The sequence below is a fragment of the Aspergillus udagawae genome, assembly GCF_001078395.1.
Source record: "Aspergillus udagawae IFM 46973 DNA, scaffold_1, whole genome shotgun sequence".
Taxonomy (NCBI): Eukaryota; Fungi; Ascomycota; class Eurotiomycetes; order Eurotiales; family Aspergillaceae; genus Aspergillus; species Aspergillus udagawae.
Genome location: NW_025091264.1, coordinates 2,397,702 through 2,413,257, shown reverse-complemented (window position 1 = coordinate 2,413,257; position 15,556 = coordinate 2,397,702). Strand labels below are relative to the sequence as shown.

The window sequence follows — 15,556 nt, the reverse complement described above, 5'->3', positions numbered from 1 at the left end:
TACCCCGTCCGATTTGCGCATACGTTCTCTCTCCATCGCATCGGATGGTTACATTCTATCTATGTCCATTGTCCATGTCTCCATCCATAGGACGGAAGATCCATTCCCACGCGTCTAAAACTAGGGCCTGTTGCAAGAGAACTGCTAATTAAATGCCCGAAGCAGCGTTACTTGAAACGTTGTGCCAGCCTTTTTCCGACATCGGGCTAATGCGGATCTAATCTTGGTGGATCCATCATCATTCATCCCACTTTCAATCCAGTACGTACTGCTTTGTACCTTTCGTTTCTTCTGCACACAACGGTAGAATGGAAGTTGATGATCTTCACCGAGCACGATTTGTATTTTTTACCTCTGAGTCGGTACTGCAGCCGTGGTCAAATGCTTCCTCTGACTATTATTGCCTGAGGCTAGTCCTCAAAGCTGCAGAGGCTCAATTTCTAACCCAGTACCCATTGATCTATAAGGTATGCACTTTTCAGATCATTTTGCCAAAAAAAAAGGTCGTATCCTATCCTCCTTCTAGCATGTGAGCCACTATTGCTTCAGTCATTGAGCACTCGTTTTTCATCGGTAACCCGCTCAGAGTATGTGGAACCCAGGACGAATTTGGGCCCCCTGTCAAGAGCACCACGCCTAGCATCAACCTGCTTTTCTGATGTCGATGGGTCCGTTGTACCTTACGAGAATCTAGTTGTCTAGTCTAAGTAGTGTAATAATAGTCATTCTTCAACTTTTCTGTCTCTCTTATTTCTTTCCGAAAATTACAAGGAAATGACCATGCGAGAGTACCTTATGACGCTATTTCATATGAAATTTACTTAGTCCATGTTTATGCGTCGTAGCCTGCCCACCGTCAGTCAAGTCAATATATTCTCCAAAACTCAATAACTTTTTTTTTTTTTTTTTTCTCGCTCGCGGCTACCTTGATGATCCTCTATTTATATTAGATCAGCTGCTCCTCCCACGGCTCTCCGATCATTTTCGAGATCTTCCTTCGCGAGTTTCTGACTTGCTTCCACCTGGAAAAATACCTTCCCTTTGCCTCCTTCCCCGCCTTAGTGGTAGCCTCCCACCGAGTATAGGTACCTACATCTTCCTTTCTTTTCTTTCCTGTACGATCTTGATCTATGGAATCTATTGAACGGAAGTCAGGATCGAGCTACTTCGGCGTGCGCAACATGCAACCGGAGCAGCGTCTTTCTCTGGATCCTCCACGGTTGAGGTCAACACCCCAGAATGAGCTTCATGATCTTCTGTGTGTCGGGTTCGGACCTGCGTCCCTGGCCATTGCGATTGCTTTGCATGATGCGCTGGACCCTCGACTAAACAAGTCCGCTTCCAACATCAATGCACAGCCCAAGATCTGCTTCCTGGAGCGCCAAAAGCAATTTGCGTGGCATTCAGGCATGCTGGTCCCCGGTTCCAAGATGCAGATCTCCTTCATCAAGGACCTGGCAACTCTCCGGGACCCCCGCAGCAGTTTCACTTTTCTCAACTACCTCCACCAGAAGGGCCGTCTGATTCACTTCACTAACCTCAGCACCTTCCTGCCGGCTCGGTTGGAGTTCGAGGATTACATGCGCTGGTGTGCGCAACAATTTTCGGATGTGGTGGCTTACGGCGAAGAGGTGGTAGAAGTGATTCCCGGAAAGTCTGATCCCAGCAGCTCGGTGGTTGACTTCTTCACTGTTCGGTCGCGCAACGTTGAGACGGGCGAGATCAGTGCCAGGAAAGCCCGCAAGGTGGTTGTTGCTATCGGAGGCACCGCGAAGATGCCTCCTGGATTGCCACAGGATCCCCGGATTATGCACTCGTCCAAGTACTGCACAACGCTTCCGGCCCTTTTGAAGGACAAGTCGAAGTCTTACAACATTGCCGTTCTGGGAAGTGGCCAGAGTGCTGCGGAGATTTTCCATGATCTTCAGAAGAGGTATCCCAACTCACGAACAACGCTAATTATGCGGGATTCCGCGATGCGGCCCAGCGACGACTCGCCTTTGTGAGCACTCTCAAGTAATTCATATCCTGCTTTCCATTTACTGATGTTTGTCTAGTGTGAACGAGATCTTCAATCCCGAACGAGTCGACAACTTTTACGGCAAATCTGCCGCAGAACGTCAGCGCTCTCTGGCCGCCGACAAGGCTACCAATTACAGTGTTGTGCGTTTAGAACTGATTGAAGAGATCTATAACGACATGTACCTGCAGAGGGTGAAGAACCCCGACGAAACCCAATGGCAGCACCGCATCCTCCCAGAACGCAAGATCACACGGATCGAGCACCATGGCCCTCAGAGTCGGATGCGTATCCACCTCAAATCATCCAAGCCGGAGTCAGAGGGCGCAGCAGGCGATGTCAAAGAAACACTGGAGGTAGACGCTCTCATGGTGGCTACGGGCTACTATCGCAACGCGCACGAGCGACTCCTAAGCAAGGTTCAGCACCTGCGACCTATGGGACAGGATCAGTGGAACCCCCGCCGAGATTACCGGGTTGAGATGGACCCGAGCAAGGTCAGCTCACAGGCCGGCATCTGGCTGCAAGGTTGCAATGAGCGGACGCATGGCCTTAGTGACAGTTTGCTGTCGGTACTGGCTGTTCGCGGTGGGGAGATGATCCAATCGATTTTCGGAGAGCAGCTGGAAGGAGCGGCAGTGCAGGACTTCCGGCTACGAGCCATGCTGTAGGGCGGAAAAAAGTGGAGGAAAAGCCGAATTGCATCAGTGACTCTTCGAAGGCGTTACGCTAAGCGAATGCCAAGGTCATTTCTCTGACAACACGAAACGGATCCCGGAAGACGGAGGAGAAACGAGGGAAACCCGTGGAGACAACATTGATCTAATTCTCCGACATTGATGGATTTACGCATTTGTGAATTATTATCGACATTCAATTGTGGTTATGGCATCATATACACTATTCTGGCGCTGTCAAGAGCTCAGGTTCATTCAGCATTGTAATGTTTTCATAGAGACTCGGAATACATATATGATTTACGTATGTACTACCAGAAAATGAATCAAAATCTTCGTGAAACCAAAATTGAAAAATACGATTCGATGTCATAGTGCGACTCCCAAGTCTGAAACGGAGCTACGTACTGTAAGGTAGAGAAAGACTATCGTATGTGTACTTACTACCAGCGATGACGGAATGAAGCACGGAAAACCCGCCCGATATCTGATCAGATAAAAATTTTCACACGTTATCTGATGGCGCCATCCCACAGTAGTGTGCAAATGGGCCCGTCCATTGGTCGCTAATTTTTTAGCCCGTGGAACGGTGGCTGGCTTGGACTAAGTGCTTTTTCTTGATCATCTCCGACTCGCAGCCTCGAACTGCTCACTTCTCACACCGCTCGAAAACCGGAAAGATTTCTTTTCATACCCAGTGGGCTGCTGTACCTTTTAGGACAGATATGTGAAATGCAACGACCTCGTATAGACAGGTTACACGGTCGGAACTGGAAGTCTTTGCTTTTACTCTTCGAGGCCTGCCGCCCCGCTGATTGATTACAGCACAGCAGACCCCACTTACTCCTGAGGCTGCGGCCGCTGGCCTGTAAGCTTGAAAGTCAAGAAGCGTATTAGGTAACTGATCAACTCATTGTACGTGGGGATCGGCAGGTTCTCCATCGCTTAGCGCGTCAGGAAATAGGGATGCTTTCGCAGGTGGTAGACGTTCGGGTAGAAGACATGGCTCGCACATTAGTTCTGCGTATGCATGGTTTCTGTTTGCAGGAAGGGACTCGGAAGTCGTAAACATGCAGGGCCTCGGGTCCGTACAACTTAAGTGCTGTTGAGTCTTGGGCATAGAATACGGCTAATTGAATTGCCAAAGACACGACGTGGTGTGGTCTTACTACATCGAACTAGTTACTGATTGATTAGGAAATAGGAAACTAGGTCGTTGATTGATAACCTTGAGACGCCCCTCTTTGCGACTTTGCCTTTTGTCTTTGGTGCTCCACTGCTGAGACACTTGCCAGTCGCCAGAGAACTTAGTGCCTGCCATGGCCCGTACTCTTTTGTGCGGCATATTCTTCTGGCCGTGGCAAAGACCATCAGACCACCTGCTCCAAGTCCGCTACACTACGCTACGCTACGTTTATCCTCGGCGACTCCTACCCAGCTGGGATGGCCACGATGATCATGATTTACTCGTGTCATGGTCTCAACCCACCTGCGCGGATATGACTGGCTTACTGGGTAGTCCTTGACTTTCTATTCCCGGGATGTTTTGCAGACCACGTTCAATCTTTGCAGAATGCAGAATAAGTCAGCTAGTCTAGGAAGTGATCGTTCCGAGTCTGCTCATCCCCTGACAGACAGTTAGTTACCTGACCATCCCTAAGCATCGGGCAATGATCCTTCGACCCACAGCTGTCTCTAAACCCACATTTGTACAACCAGCATGCGAAACAAAGTAGGAAAATACCTTTCGCCCACTCATCGAGTCGAAATTTAATTCCCACTTTCAACAAAAACAGCCGTGTCAGAACAAGCGCAAAAATTTCAATTCATCCCGCGCGCCGAGATAAGATCTTAGCGTCTCCACTACTTTTGCACGAAAACAGAAAGTGGACAGCACGCATACCAGCGACATCGGATCTCTGGGGTAGTATCTTATGGACGAGAGAGGAGGTACCGTATATTATTGAGTTATAGGAGGAGTAAGAGGAGAAGGTGGTGTCGCATATGCGTACTTCATCATGGACGGCGATGTATGTGCAAGTCTAGGTAGAATAGCAGTGGAATCTGATGAGGGGATTTAATGGCTGGGGACGAAGCAGAATGGGTACCAAGGCTCAGGGTATCCGAGAAATAGATATCCTGACCGAATACTGTATTCATGATAAAATTATCTGATGAGATTGATAACGCTGAGGCATTTAGGCTTCAGCCCTGTGCTCCTGCTACCTCGGTGTCCACCGTCAAGCCGCCGTAAAATGGCGGAAGGTAGGTTTCCCGTACGGTTCGTTACAAGGAATTTATACGTGAAGGCTTCCGGTTTCCGGAAGTATCTCTTCACGAATGAGCTAGCTATATGTGGCGTTTTGTACTTATAGTCGTCCAAGGAGATAGAGGATTGAGGATTGATGTAGGGCCTGAGTTGACAATTTTTTGGCAATTGGATCTGCATTGGGGAATGACGAGTTGAAATGCCTTGTGCACTGTACTCTGTCCTACACATCATATAACCATGAACCCAGTCTTTGTCGCACCATCGCAACGTCAATGAAAGTGATGCTGTCAAACTATGCAGACAAACGAACAGTTACGGAGGAGCACTAGTCATTTAATCCAATCTGTGATTCATTATTAAGCAAGTGCTTGCGCGGAGCAACCCAGCGCATTCATCAAGTCAGCATTCACTTAAGCAAGGCCTCTATGCAAAGTATAATTACAAGTGAAAAAGGCAAGTTATACCACGAATAATCATCAGACTCCGTCAGACATGAAAAATGCACAGTCTCGTCGGACATTCATAAACCGCTGTCGAAGACTCTAGAAGTCATACAAGAAGTCAAAAGCACAGTAGTAAACACAATCAGACGTTCTGCTCCGGATCGTCATGTGCGATGCTCCGGTACCCGCCACCACTGTACATGCGCATCGGGGCCTCGTACATCTGGTTATAGTTGACGATTTCCCCGCCGAGCATCGCAGTGCCTGGCTCCCGCTTGCCGAAGTACGGAGCAGGATCGCACCAGAAGTCGCGGCAGTTGGCGATGATACCGCGGGAAAACGGGTTCTTGGGCCGATCAGCGCGGGGCCCGTCTCTCAGACCGTCACGGGCAGTGGCGAAGAACGTGTCAATGCCGAGCAGAGATGACCACTGCTGTAAGCAGCCATGTCTCCGTCCCCGATGCGAATGGCCCCTTGCGAGCGCGGGGTTCGGACCTTGCCCCGCGGCTGACAGGCCAGCGGCTTCGAGCGACGTCGTCCCCGCAGTGATGGCTGAGGCAAAGGCACGAGAGCTTGGGTAGCTTCGATCTATCGAGTGGCCCCTCATGTTCTCGTATGTCGTCTGATTTCGAGAAATTTGGACGAGTTGAACAGCACAGAGCATAGTAACCCAGACCAGCTGGATGGCGATCCAGAAGTCCAGAACAAGGGTGAACGTATCCCGCAGCACAAACCCACAAAGTTCTTCATTGATGATGTTGCATGCAGGTCCCGCAGGTGCGGGTAAACTGTTGATGTCTATTGATCATGATTAAACGGATTCCAAGCCTTCGTCTCGGGGTACAAAGCTGATACTTACACTTATATGTCAGCTGCAGAAACAGAATGATCCCGATTTCCAAGCAGATAATGTACAAAACAAAATGACGTAGATTATTTGCTCCCACGCAATTGTCGATCCAGGGACAATGGCTGCATTTCAAGTTAGGACATTCATGACTAGGAATGATCACGCACATGGGCGGGACTTACTGGTCATGCTTTGCAACGCAGCGCGAACAGCGTTTGCAGTGCTTGCTTCTCAGCGGCTTGCGAACCATACAAAATACACAGAAGTTCTCCTCGTCAAACTTCCACTGCTCAAACAGCCCGTTTATCACGGCTCTTTGCTGGTTTCGACTACCTGTCTTCGGAACAAAACCGGGGTCTTCAATCATTGAGTAGATGTAGAAATATGTTGTGAGGCAATAGAACACCGCGAACAATATATTCAGGATTGGCGACGTGGAATAGGTTGCTAAGAGTGTAAACGGTTAGTACTGAGCGGTAAGAAGGTGAAGCATACCTACCTGGTAACACACTGAAGATATATGTGACACCAACCCAGAACAAGGTTCCCGCAAAGACACCTGACAGATATGGCTGGTTACGCGTCAGAAGTGATCAGGCCAAGGATCGACTATCAGAATCCGGGCGCAGGAAACCAGCGAAAAGAGAACCATACCGTTTTCTGAAGCACCCTGTATTCCGAAGAGGCTTGACTCGCCGCCTTTTGTGCTACCCACTGCAGCCCAAATGTCGCTACAAACATTATAGGTATAGCAGCATAGATGACCATGTGGCTAAGGATGTATACAGCCGCATAAACCATCAGGAATGGCCACAGAAAGAAGAACTTTGACATCACGCTCTTATTCCGCACCCAAGACGTGAGCCCAATGGGCAGAACCTTGGTGTTTCCATCAACATCGTAACCGCACTCATCAAGAGCACGATACCAGACCCGCGTCGTGTTCATCTCACCGGCCACCGTGGCCGGTGACTTGCCGTCTCTGGTTTTCGCAAACCTATCCGCACCGTACTCGATGAGCTTCTGCACACATGGCAATGACCCTTTCACCAATGCCCAATGTAAGGGGGTCAGCCCGCCGTCGTCGACGGCATTCACATTGGCGCCCCAGCGCAGGAACAGATCCACGCAGGCAGGATATCCCTTATACGCAGCCCACATCAATCCGGTATGACCCTGCTGATCTATGGCATCCACGGGTATCTCCTGGTGTAAGAGGAGCACCAGCAAGAACGCATTCCCATCAATGGTGGCCAAATGTAGGATGTTGTAACCTTGAACGTCGGTCAAAAGAGGATCGGCGCCGTGCTGGAGGAGGAGGTGAACTATATAATAGTGACAGCGCTGAGCGGCCCACATGGCCGGCGTTGCTACAGAATCACCACCTTTCGCGTTGACGTCGGCACCATTGTCCAGCAGAAACTTGCACATGGCGTATTGATTATTGATCGCAGCCCACTGTGATCCCAGACGAAGTCGTTAGTACAAATCCGAGTGTAACGGCCCACCAAATTAAGCAGAAACAGTGAATTTGCACTCACATGAAGCGGAGTAATCCCTTCCTCATCTTGGTAATTGGCAGTAAACTTCTTCTCGTCAAACAACCTCTGCATGGGCCCGATTTCTCCGATACGGGCGATCTGCATGATGTCTTCTCCCAGGGGTATCGAACCCTTGGGAGGGCTTCGATCGGGCCGCATATTCTTCAGTTCAACACTGACATCTTGTTGAGTGACCTTCGGAGGTGTTGCTGCGCCTTTGCCAGCGGGTATAGACGTAGGGCTCGTGCTCATGCCTGCAGAGCTGCTGCTGCTTTGCGGTTCCGTAGAAGTAGTTCCAGAAGACATCCCTGTCGCAGTTATTGGGGCGCCGTTTCGTCAGAGGGAAATTCAACTCGATCCGACTTTGAGGAACGAAAGGACGCTGGTTGGCGAGGACCGTACAGCGTGAAGCGTTCGGAGATGATGACCGCAGACCTTCGGGCTTATAGGTACATCGCGATATTTATAAAGTATTCCTACAAAACTTGATCAATATTCTCCAAGATAGGAATTTATGGAGCTCTGGGAGGAAAGATAGGGGAGGGGGAAAAAGAACAGATGGAGGAAATGCACAAAAATACGGGGATGCGCTGATCGGAGTAAGTCCCGCGCAACAGCGCTACGGACGCTAACGATATTTACACGCAACTGACTAGGGCAATCTTTTTCTCTTATTCTAAATAGCTTTTAGGCCGTTTCTCATGAGTGAGATATTTTATCTTTGATTGAGTCAAAAACTTATAGTCGTACTATCCCTCTTTTGTTTCCCCCCCCCTTTCTACAAATAACGTCAATCTGCTATGTCGTGCGCCACAGCCTGACGAGTGATTATTCAACTGGAAGGTCATTTTAGGCAACCACATTGCGGTGTAGAATTTTCAATTTTTTTTTCCCCCTAAGGAGTAATGATTATGAGGAGATTCATTTCTTCAACGGAGAAGAAAGCACAAGAGAAGAAGATGATGATGATGAAGACGACGAGGAAGCTATCGAGAGGCGAAGAACAAGCTACTGGGTGGTCACTGTCGTTCCTGAGTACGCAAGTCTATAAACAAGTTTTCGAAAGTTCCAAATTCCTAGCCGAGGAGTTCCAAAACATCCCTAGCTCATTCATAGCACAAAGGTCTCTTGACGAGGAAGGGACAATGCCGAATACAGCTAAGTCATCTCTGTGAGAACCAGATCCATGCTGCTTCGAAGAGACTGTGCTTGATCAGCCAACATCTGAGCATCAACCCGTAGCTCGAAGTCCGTCAGAAAACAAAAGCTGATTTCCAGCCTGGAGAGCTCCCGCTCGCTCACCCCCCCAACCTTGGCAACGCGGCTGTGGGGATAGCTGAGATCTTCGAGCGCCTTCATGGCCACTCGAAGGCCAGCCAGCACCAGACGGTGCATATTTTTGCCATTCACAGATATCACTCTGTCCACTGTGGCCAATCTTGTTATGTAGATACTTGTAGCGAGGTACACAGCTGTAGACATCGGGCAATACCGATGGAGTCGCAGTAGGTAGTCGCGCAGGCTGATAGGTGGTTCTCTTTTCGAGAGAAACCTCTTTGACAACATGCTTTGCTGAATGCGATCCCGAGAATTCTCTTCATGACTGAATGGAGAGCAGTGTAGTTCGATGATCCTGGTAGGTGTGGCTTCTCCGCTGGATAAGCTGTCGCTGCGTGTCATGGCGGCCGGCGCGTAACCCGCGGCCAGAACAGGCTCGACGACTTTGCCAACACTGGGCCTGGCGAGAAATTCGACATTGACACACAGTAGCTCGAGAGCCGTAGCCGGCAAGATGTCGAAGGCTTCGCCAGTACGACCGAGACCAATCTCACCTTCTCCCTTTGACAAATTCGAGTCCGTTTGCGCATTTGAGTCGAAAGACACGTGGGCTTCCTCACCCTGGGTACGACATCCGTTCATTATGGCAGCCACAGTCAGTTGACAGAGTGAGGGTGGCGGTTCTGAAGACAACCCCGAAAGCTGCAGGTGATTATGAGCGCCTCTGGTAAGAGTACCATTGTGGGACCGAGCCCGGCGTGCAATAGTCGGATTAAGTCGAGCCTTCTAGCGTCTGACCGTAGGACGAACAGCGAACAGCGGTGAAAGGTCAACTTGCTGGAGAGCAAACGCTTATGACTATCACGGAACGACGAGGAAGTGACGCTTGCCCGCAACACCACTATCTTGAGCGAAACATCGACGAGGTCGTTGGATAAATGGCAAAAGGCGCGATCGTAGAAGCCTTACAAATCCTGACAGTCAATATCCGATTTAATATTTGGACAGTGTGCCAGAGCTACTCACCCAGGGGGAAAAAAAATAATATATCTTGGACTGCAAAGATGATAAAGGGGAGGGAAGATGCCGAGGCAGGGTGGAGACTAAGGATAAATAAAGTCTCGCTACCGGTTAGTATCACATCATAAAATCATCATCTCTGTGACATGGTCTTTGTGATAAAGGTTGACTAGAGAAAAGGAGATAGTTAGTCAATAGTCAGAAGGTCAGCAGCCCAGACTCTGGATGGAATGAGACACTCGGACATTATTTGGCCCGGCTTTTCCCCGTGCCAGCTCATCCACAGTCCACCATCCCAACAAGTTATTTAAGCATACGGCTTCCCAGAAGCGTTATGAGTGGCTTTTGTGGATTGTTCTTTTATAATGACCATCTACAACATACGCACGTATGACCAAAGGCCGGGTGGGACTTGCAAGTTGGGGTAATGATCCTTTGTTTAACCATCTACGAAGTACCTTCTATATCAGCTTCACCGATTACACGTTGATCGCTCAGGCTTGCTTTGAGAGATTTCGCAAAGATATTGCAAATTTCTATGTCATGTCGACGTTGGCTCCATCTATCATGTATATGGACGTGTTTAGGAAAAGCTTCTATGGTGCACGAGACGCCTTCTAAGTAACGCTCAACCTTTCTTCTCACCAATGGGAATCTAAGACTGGAAATGGTTTGTCTGCGGCTGTTACAAACAGATGCTCAATGCTCTTCTCTCAGAACCAGCGCTCGTTATGACGCCGGTCATCTTTGCCTTTCTCGCCCGATTGGAAGAATCGCAGACGACCAGATCTACCGTTAGATGCTCCTCGATGAGTGCGCAACTCGACATTACGCATTGGATTCCCGCGTTGGTGGCGTTCCCGGCCCTCTGCTAAAATGCGCTCGCCTGCTTCTGAGATGATACGGTTACCGTCTTGGATGATTCGCGGACGTTGGCGGTTGGTCTCCGGATGCCGCTGCCTCTCCCTTCCAGAGTAAGGAGAATGAACTTGTGGATGTGGGCTGCTATCTCGCGAGTGGCTCGCCCTATTGCTGGTGTTCTCGGCGTCTCTTGCAAAACCGTTACTGCCTGGATAGGCTCGATGAGTTGGCGCTCTTGCGTCTATAGATTCTCCTTGATGGGATCCAGCAGAGCGGTTGCGAGCCCTGATGCTGTTTACATGCTTTTCATATTCCACGTCGCTGGAGAAATGAACTTGTCGACGTTCTGTACTTCTGCGCTCTCTGTCTTGGGATGCAGCCGCGTCATTGTGAATGTCCACTACACAGTTAAGACCTCGGCGTGGTCTCCGTTGCTCCGGCTCACGTTCAGTAACAGGCGTTCGTGGCCGAGGAGGTCGTTGCTCACGTGACGGTTGTCGTGATCGAGCTTGGCAAGGTATATCGACAGCATCATTTGCTCTTTCCGAGTTGATCGAGGTCGGAGAACTTCCTGTCCGTGGTGAAATGCATCGGATGCGGGCCGAAGCTGGCCGCTCGTTGCGCGGTGTGCGCTCCTCGACCTCTGGGAAGTCGACAACAATGGGACGAGGTGATCTCTGACGGCCACGGCGCTCGTGCGGGGTCTCTCTTTCACTTGGCTCCGAAGACCTTCTGAAAATCGGGATTCGGAAGGAAAATGCCCGGCTTCGAGCTTGTGACGATCTCACCGTCGGCGAAGGATGTCTATGTTCCTCCTGCCACCTTGTCTCACTGATGTTCCTGGGCTCGATGGTTCTGATCCTTGGAGTAGCCATTCCTCTGGGACTTCTCGGCTGGGCCTGTCTAACGTGGTAGAATTCGCCGCGATCATATACTCGAGCGCGGTCGCAAGTCCCCCTGCTGTCGCTGAACAAGCATCTGTGGATCACTTTCCTCGTTCGGATTTCCATTGGATACACGTCAGTGTACTTCTCTATCAAGCACATTCGTTCTGCCCTGCGCCGCAGTGTTGAGTTGGAGGGCTCCCAAAGCCCTTGTGATGAAAAATGGGTATTTGATAGCTTCTCACGCCAGATGTCAATCCAGAATGATGTTGAGCCTTGATATATAGGATCAGATATGCGCACCAAATGCTATGACCGTATCGAGCGAGTATCTTGCTCGAATGAAGGGCTAACAATGAACAGAAGTTGTGCATTCTTGTAACAGACGAAGACAATGAGCACTTTGCTATTTTGCAGTTGCAAGACAAGTGAAGATGCGAAACGGCATTGTCATCGATGAAAGACATGTGGCCGAAGTCATGAGTTCAAAGCACCTGATAATTAAAGGAAGAGGGAAAATGTGAGGAGGACCAACAAAGGATCTTCGGGTTTGTTCAACATTAAGACACAAACGAGTGGTTCCCCTTATTATCCTACGGACAAAGGAAGATCTTCGGGCATCTTGAAGCCTGGGAACTGAGATACTTATAAGTATTTCAACCATAATGACGAAAACTTGTAAAAGCAGGCTAGATCATGCGGAGGAAGAACCCTTGGGAGTCCTCCAGGCACGTATGCGGGCTAGTCTACAGCTGCAGCCTAAGGCAATTCTATTCAATGACTGTGTTCTAAGTAACTCGCAATTTTTGGCCATCAGCCGTAGCCTCATCAAGCAGTTCTGAGGGTCCCTGGTAAACGCTCGTAAAGAGAGACAATGAGGTGTGGCTGGTTTAGGTCACAGGGGCGCAGTTAAGAGTCAGCCGAACAGGTTGAAAACATTAAGACCAAGCGAAGGAAGCAATGAAAATGAATAATGACTAGAGGCAGATGACGAAAAAAGCTGCAACAAATTCCCTACAGATTTCCGAATCGAACAAAGAATATCGAGGTTTGACCTTGTTTCTTCCCTGAAGAGCCTCCTGATGCAGGTCCTGCGGCTAGACAACTTACAAGGGTTCCTGCAGACGAAGTGGCTGTTTCTCTTGTGGATAGTGATGTAGTTCCAGGCAACCTCTGTTCCCCTAGTCTACTGCTAATTCCATTGTGTTTTCGCAACAACGCCTTACAGACCAAGTCAGCCATTGAACTTCGTAGATGATCGCAAAGATGTTGGTGATATCATGCTGTTGAGCTGAAGGGATGTGGCGCAGACGGTAGTGCACCAGCCACATCCATCATGTCAAATCAAAATCATTGAGAGGTGTTGGAAGTTGCAATTGCCAGTCCGAGCATCAACCCAAGAGTCTAGATCTCAAGACCATAATACTACTCTGTACAATTATACGCATCAGATCGCCGCGCCACCAACATGATCGCAGGATTCCCAGCGTCCTTAGGAGGATTGATGCCTGATCCCTTCGTTCATGTGGACAAGCAACCACAGAGCTGAAGAGGCATATGGAATCCGCCGCTACGTTCTGCTAGGTTCATTCCTTCCGCGGACGGCAGGAGACGGGAGTTCAACGGCCTAAGCACGATGATAAGCGCAAGGCTCCCTCGCTATGCCCACTTTTCCATGAACTTTTCTTGACTCCTGTCACGCTGGTAGAGTACGTCCAAGTTGAGCTGTTCGATCCCCTTCTGAAGTTGACCCAATTGTGACTCGAGATCACTAAGCTTCTTGTCTTGTTCCACGTCCAAAAGCGAGGTCTTAAATTGAGAATGTTCGCTCAGGGCACATGCAAGAAGTTGAGAAGCTTGGTCACTCGGAATCAATCCAGCCACCAAGGGTAACGTAGCACCGACGCTAATATTGCGTAGGCACTCAACAATGTGCTGTTTCCTGTCAAAGAGAGCATTTTCGCCGCAATGGTCTTTCCCTTCTTGATCCTCTAATTGGAACACGGACTCCACCGACAGACCAATGCGGCGCAGAACGCCCGCGATGGCCTGGAAATCTGAAGAATCCATGCGCTTCTGTGGAGCGGTGGGGATGGATAGCAATGGAGTAGAACGCCTCCTCATACTCAATGTCTCTCGCCTTGAAGAAGGCTTTTCGGAAAACTGATTACCCATTTCCGTCCTGTAGGAAGCTGTAAGAGCCTCAAGAGTCGCGCAATATGATTCGCGGCTCTGCAGGAGCTCCCCAAGGCTCCCGATAGACGACGTCATGCCAACGATGGTATCCAGGATCTATGAGATGATTAGCCATTGAATCACGCACAGATTCCGACGGACAGTCCACCAACATTTTCAAGCCTTTTGTGAGAGGCCATTCGCAGCTGACCATGGACATTCTGAAGTGCACGTAATATGGGCTCGTTGAATAGCTGCCTTGTGGACATCTCGGCTAATATGTCAATCTCTGGGTACAAGGACTCTAGTTCATCGCCCAGGGTCATCAAAGCCTCCTCTTGCGTTTCTAATGCTCTGTCAGCCGTATCTGCCCCGCCCGCTTTGACACTTTCAAGATACAGTCTGTCGAGGCGGTAGTGTATCTCTTCCGCCACGTATTCCGCAAGTAGTGAACCCAGCTCGGAGGCTCTCTTGGTTATAGAGGCATCACCAGTAGTAAATTGTACTCCGGAAGCGCTTTGCTCCAGATCTGCAAGTATCCTGTCATCGTCCTTTACCCTGACTGCCAGCACAGACAGGATCTTTCTCCCATCGTTCGTTACTCTCTCCAATTCGGCTTTCAGGCTCGCTTCTAGGTCACGCGCAAGGTCACTAGACTTGGGAAACATCAGTTCTCAATCGTTCTGCGATGCTCCACATATTGGTCTATTACCGAAGCTGCGATATGTTGCCTTCCGCTTTCATGCTTTTGATGTAGCCGTTCTATGTCCCTTTGCTGTCGAATCCTTCGTTGTTCTTGCAGACCCGACTGTCTATTCAGAATTTCGAATTGTGACTTCAGTATCTTCGTCTGTGCTTGGATCGCGGAGGTGGATGTTTCCAAGGATTCGATCGCACTGCGAAGGTCGTCATCCAAGACTGGTCGTGTCGCGGCATGATCTGGATCGCAAATGATGTTTTGCAAGGCGCCCGAGTTCTCCAATGTTTTAAATCTTTGCAGATACGATTAGGGACCATAGCCTATCCGCCTCAAAATAGAGAGGATTAGGATTGAACGGGGTGGGGAAGGCAAAACATACAGTGTAAGCTCCTCCTGCGAAAGCAGCGTGTCGGGTCCGAGGTGCTCCTCCACCCATTGAATGTTCTCAACATTCTTCTTGTTGTCGATCAAAGCCGACTCGACCTCATTCCGATTGATTAGAAGTTTGCGATCTTTGAGAGCGCAAATAACTCTGACTGCCGGATTGACCGCGGTCTCCATTGTTTTGATATGGTTGGGCGCGGAAGAGCGAACCGTCGTGGAATCACGCCTAAGCTTCTCTCCTAAGTACCTCCGTACCATGGTTGTACTCCCAACCTACGAAACGATTTCTACAATTGTTTTATAGACTGCATTTCGTTGCCCTTAATGATAACATACTTTATTCTTTTCGACTTTCTCATAATCAAGCACAATACAAAAGCCATTGATGCAATTAAACTGTCTTTCCAAGAATTAGCCAGATAATATAAAGCTTCAAAAAGCATCTATTACA

At 49.3% G+C, this 15,556-nt stretch overlaps 5 protein-coding genes across 5 annotated transcripts; 1 reads left to right on the top strand and 4 right to left on the bottom strand.

The window, feature by feature from the left end:
- Window positions 1-1,130: 1,130 nt before the first annotated feature.
- On the top strand, window positions 1,131-2,691 carry Aud_000775 (lysine N(6)-hydroxylase/L-ornithine N(5)-oxygenase family protein; the record flags this gene model as incomplete). Its single annotated transcript, XM_043286279.1, has 2 exons — window positions 1,131-2,002; window positions 2,058-2,691. The coding sequence occupies 2 exons, from the start codon at window positions 1,131-1,133 to the stop codon at window positions 2,689-2,691; spliced, it is 1,506 nt and encodes a 501-aa protein (XP_043142214.1).
- A 2,863-nt stretch (window positions 2,692-5,554) lies between these two features.
- Window positions 5,555-8,109, bottom strand: Aud_000774 (ankyrin repeat domain-containing DHHC palmitoyltransferase family protein; the record flags this gene model as incomplete). The annotated part of the gene is made up of 6 exons (XM_043286278.1): window positions 5,555-6,210; window positions 6,272-6,384; window positions 6,445-6,709; window positions 6,762-6,834; window positions 6,917-7,720; window positions 7,804-8,109. 6 exons carry the CDS (start codon window positions 8,107-8,109, stop codon window positions 5,555-5,557), a joined length of 2,217 nt encoding a protein of 738 aa, XP_043142213.1.
- Window positions 8,110-8,961: 852 nt separating this feature from the next.
- Aud_000773 (putative cyclin-dependent protein kinase complex component) lies at window positions 8,962-9,723 on the bottom strand (the record flags this gene model as incomplete). The annotated part of the gene is made up of 1 exon (XM_043286277.1): window positions 8,962-9,723. The coding sequence occupies one exon, from the start codon at window positions 9,721-9,723 to the stop codon at window positions 8,962-8,964; it is 762 nt and encodes a 253-aa protein (XP_043142212.1).
- A 1,091-nt stretch (window positions 9,724-10,814) lies between these two features.
- On the bottom strand, window positions 10,815-11,837 carry Aud_000772 (putative RNA binding protein; the record flags this gene model as incomplete). Its single annotated transcript, XM_043286276.1, has 1 exon — window positions 10,815-11,837. The coding sequence occupies one exon, from the start codon at window positions 11,835-11,837 to the stop codon at window positions 10,815-10,817; it is 1,023 nt and encodes a 340-aa protein (XP_043142211.1).
- A 1,668-nt stretch (window positions 11,838-13,505) lies between these two features.
- Aud_000771 (uncharacterized protein) lies at window positions 13,506-15,282 on the bottom strand (the record flags this gene model as incomplete). The annotated part of the gene is made up of 4 exons (XM_043286275.1): window positions 13,506-14,138; window positions 14,195-14,677; window positions 14,734-15,013; window positions 15,101-15,282. 4 exons carry the CDS (start codon window positions 15,280-15,282, stop codon window positions 13,506-13,508), a joined length of 1,578 nt encoding a protein of 525 aa, XP_043142210.1.
- Window positions 15,283-15,556: the final 274 nt, after the last annotated feature.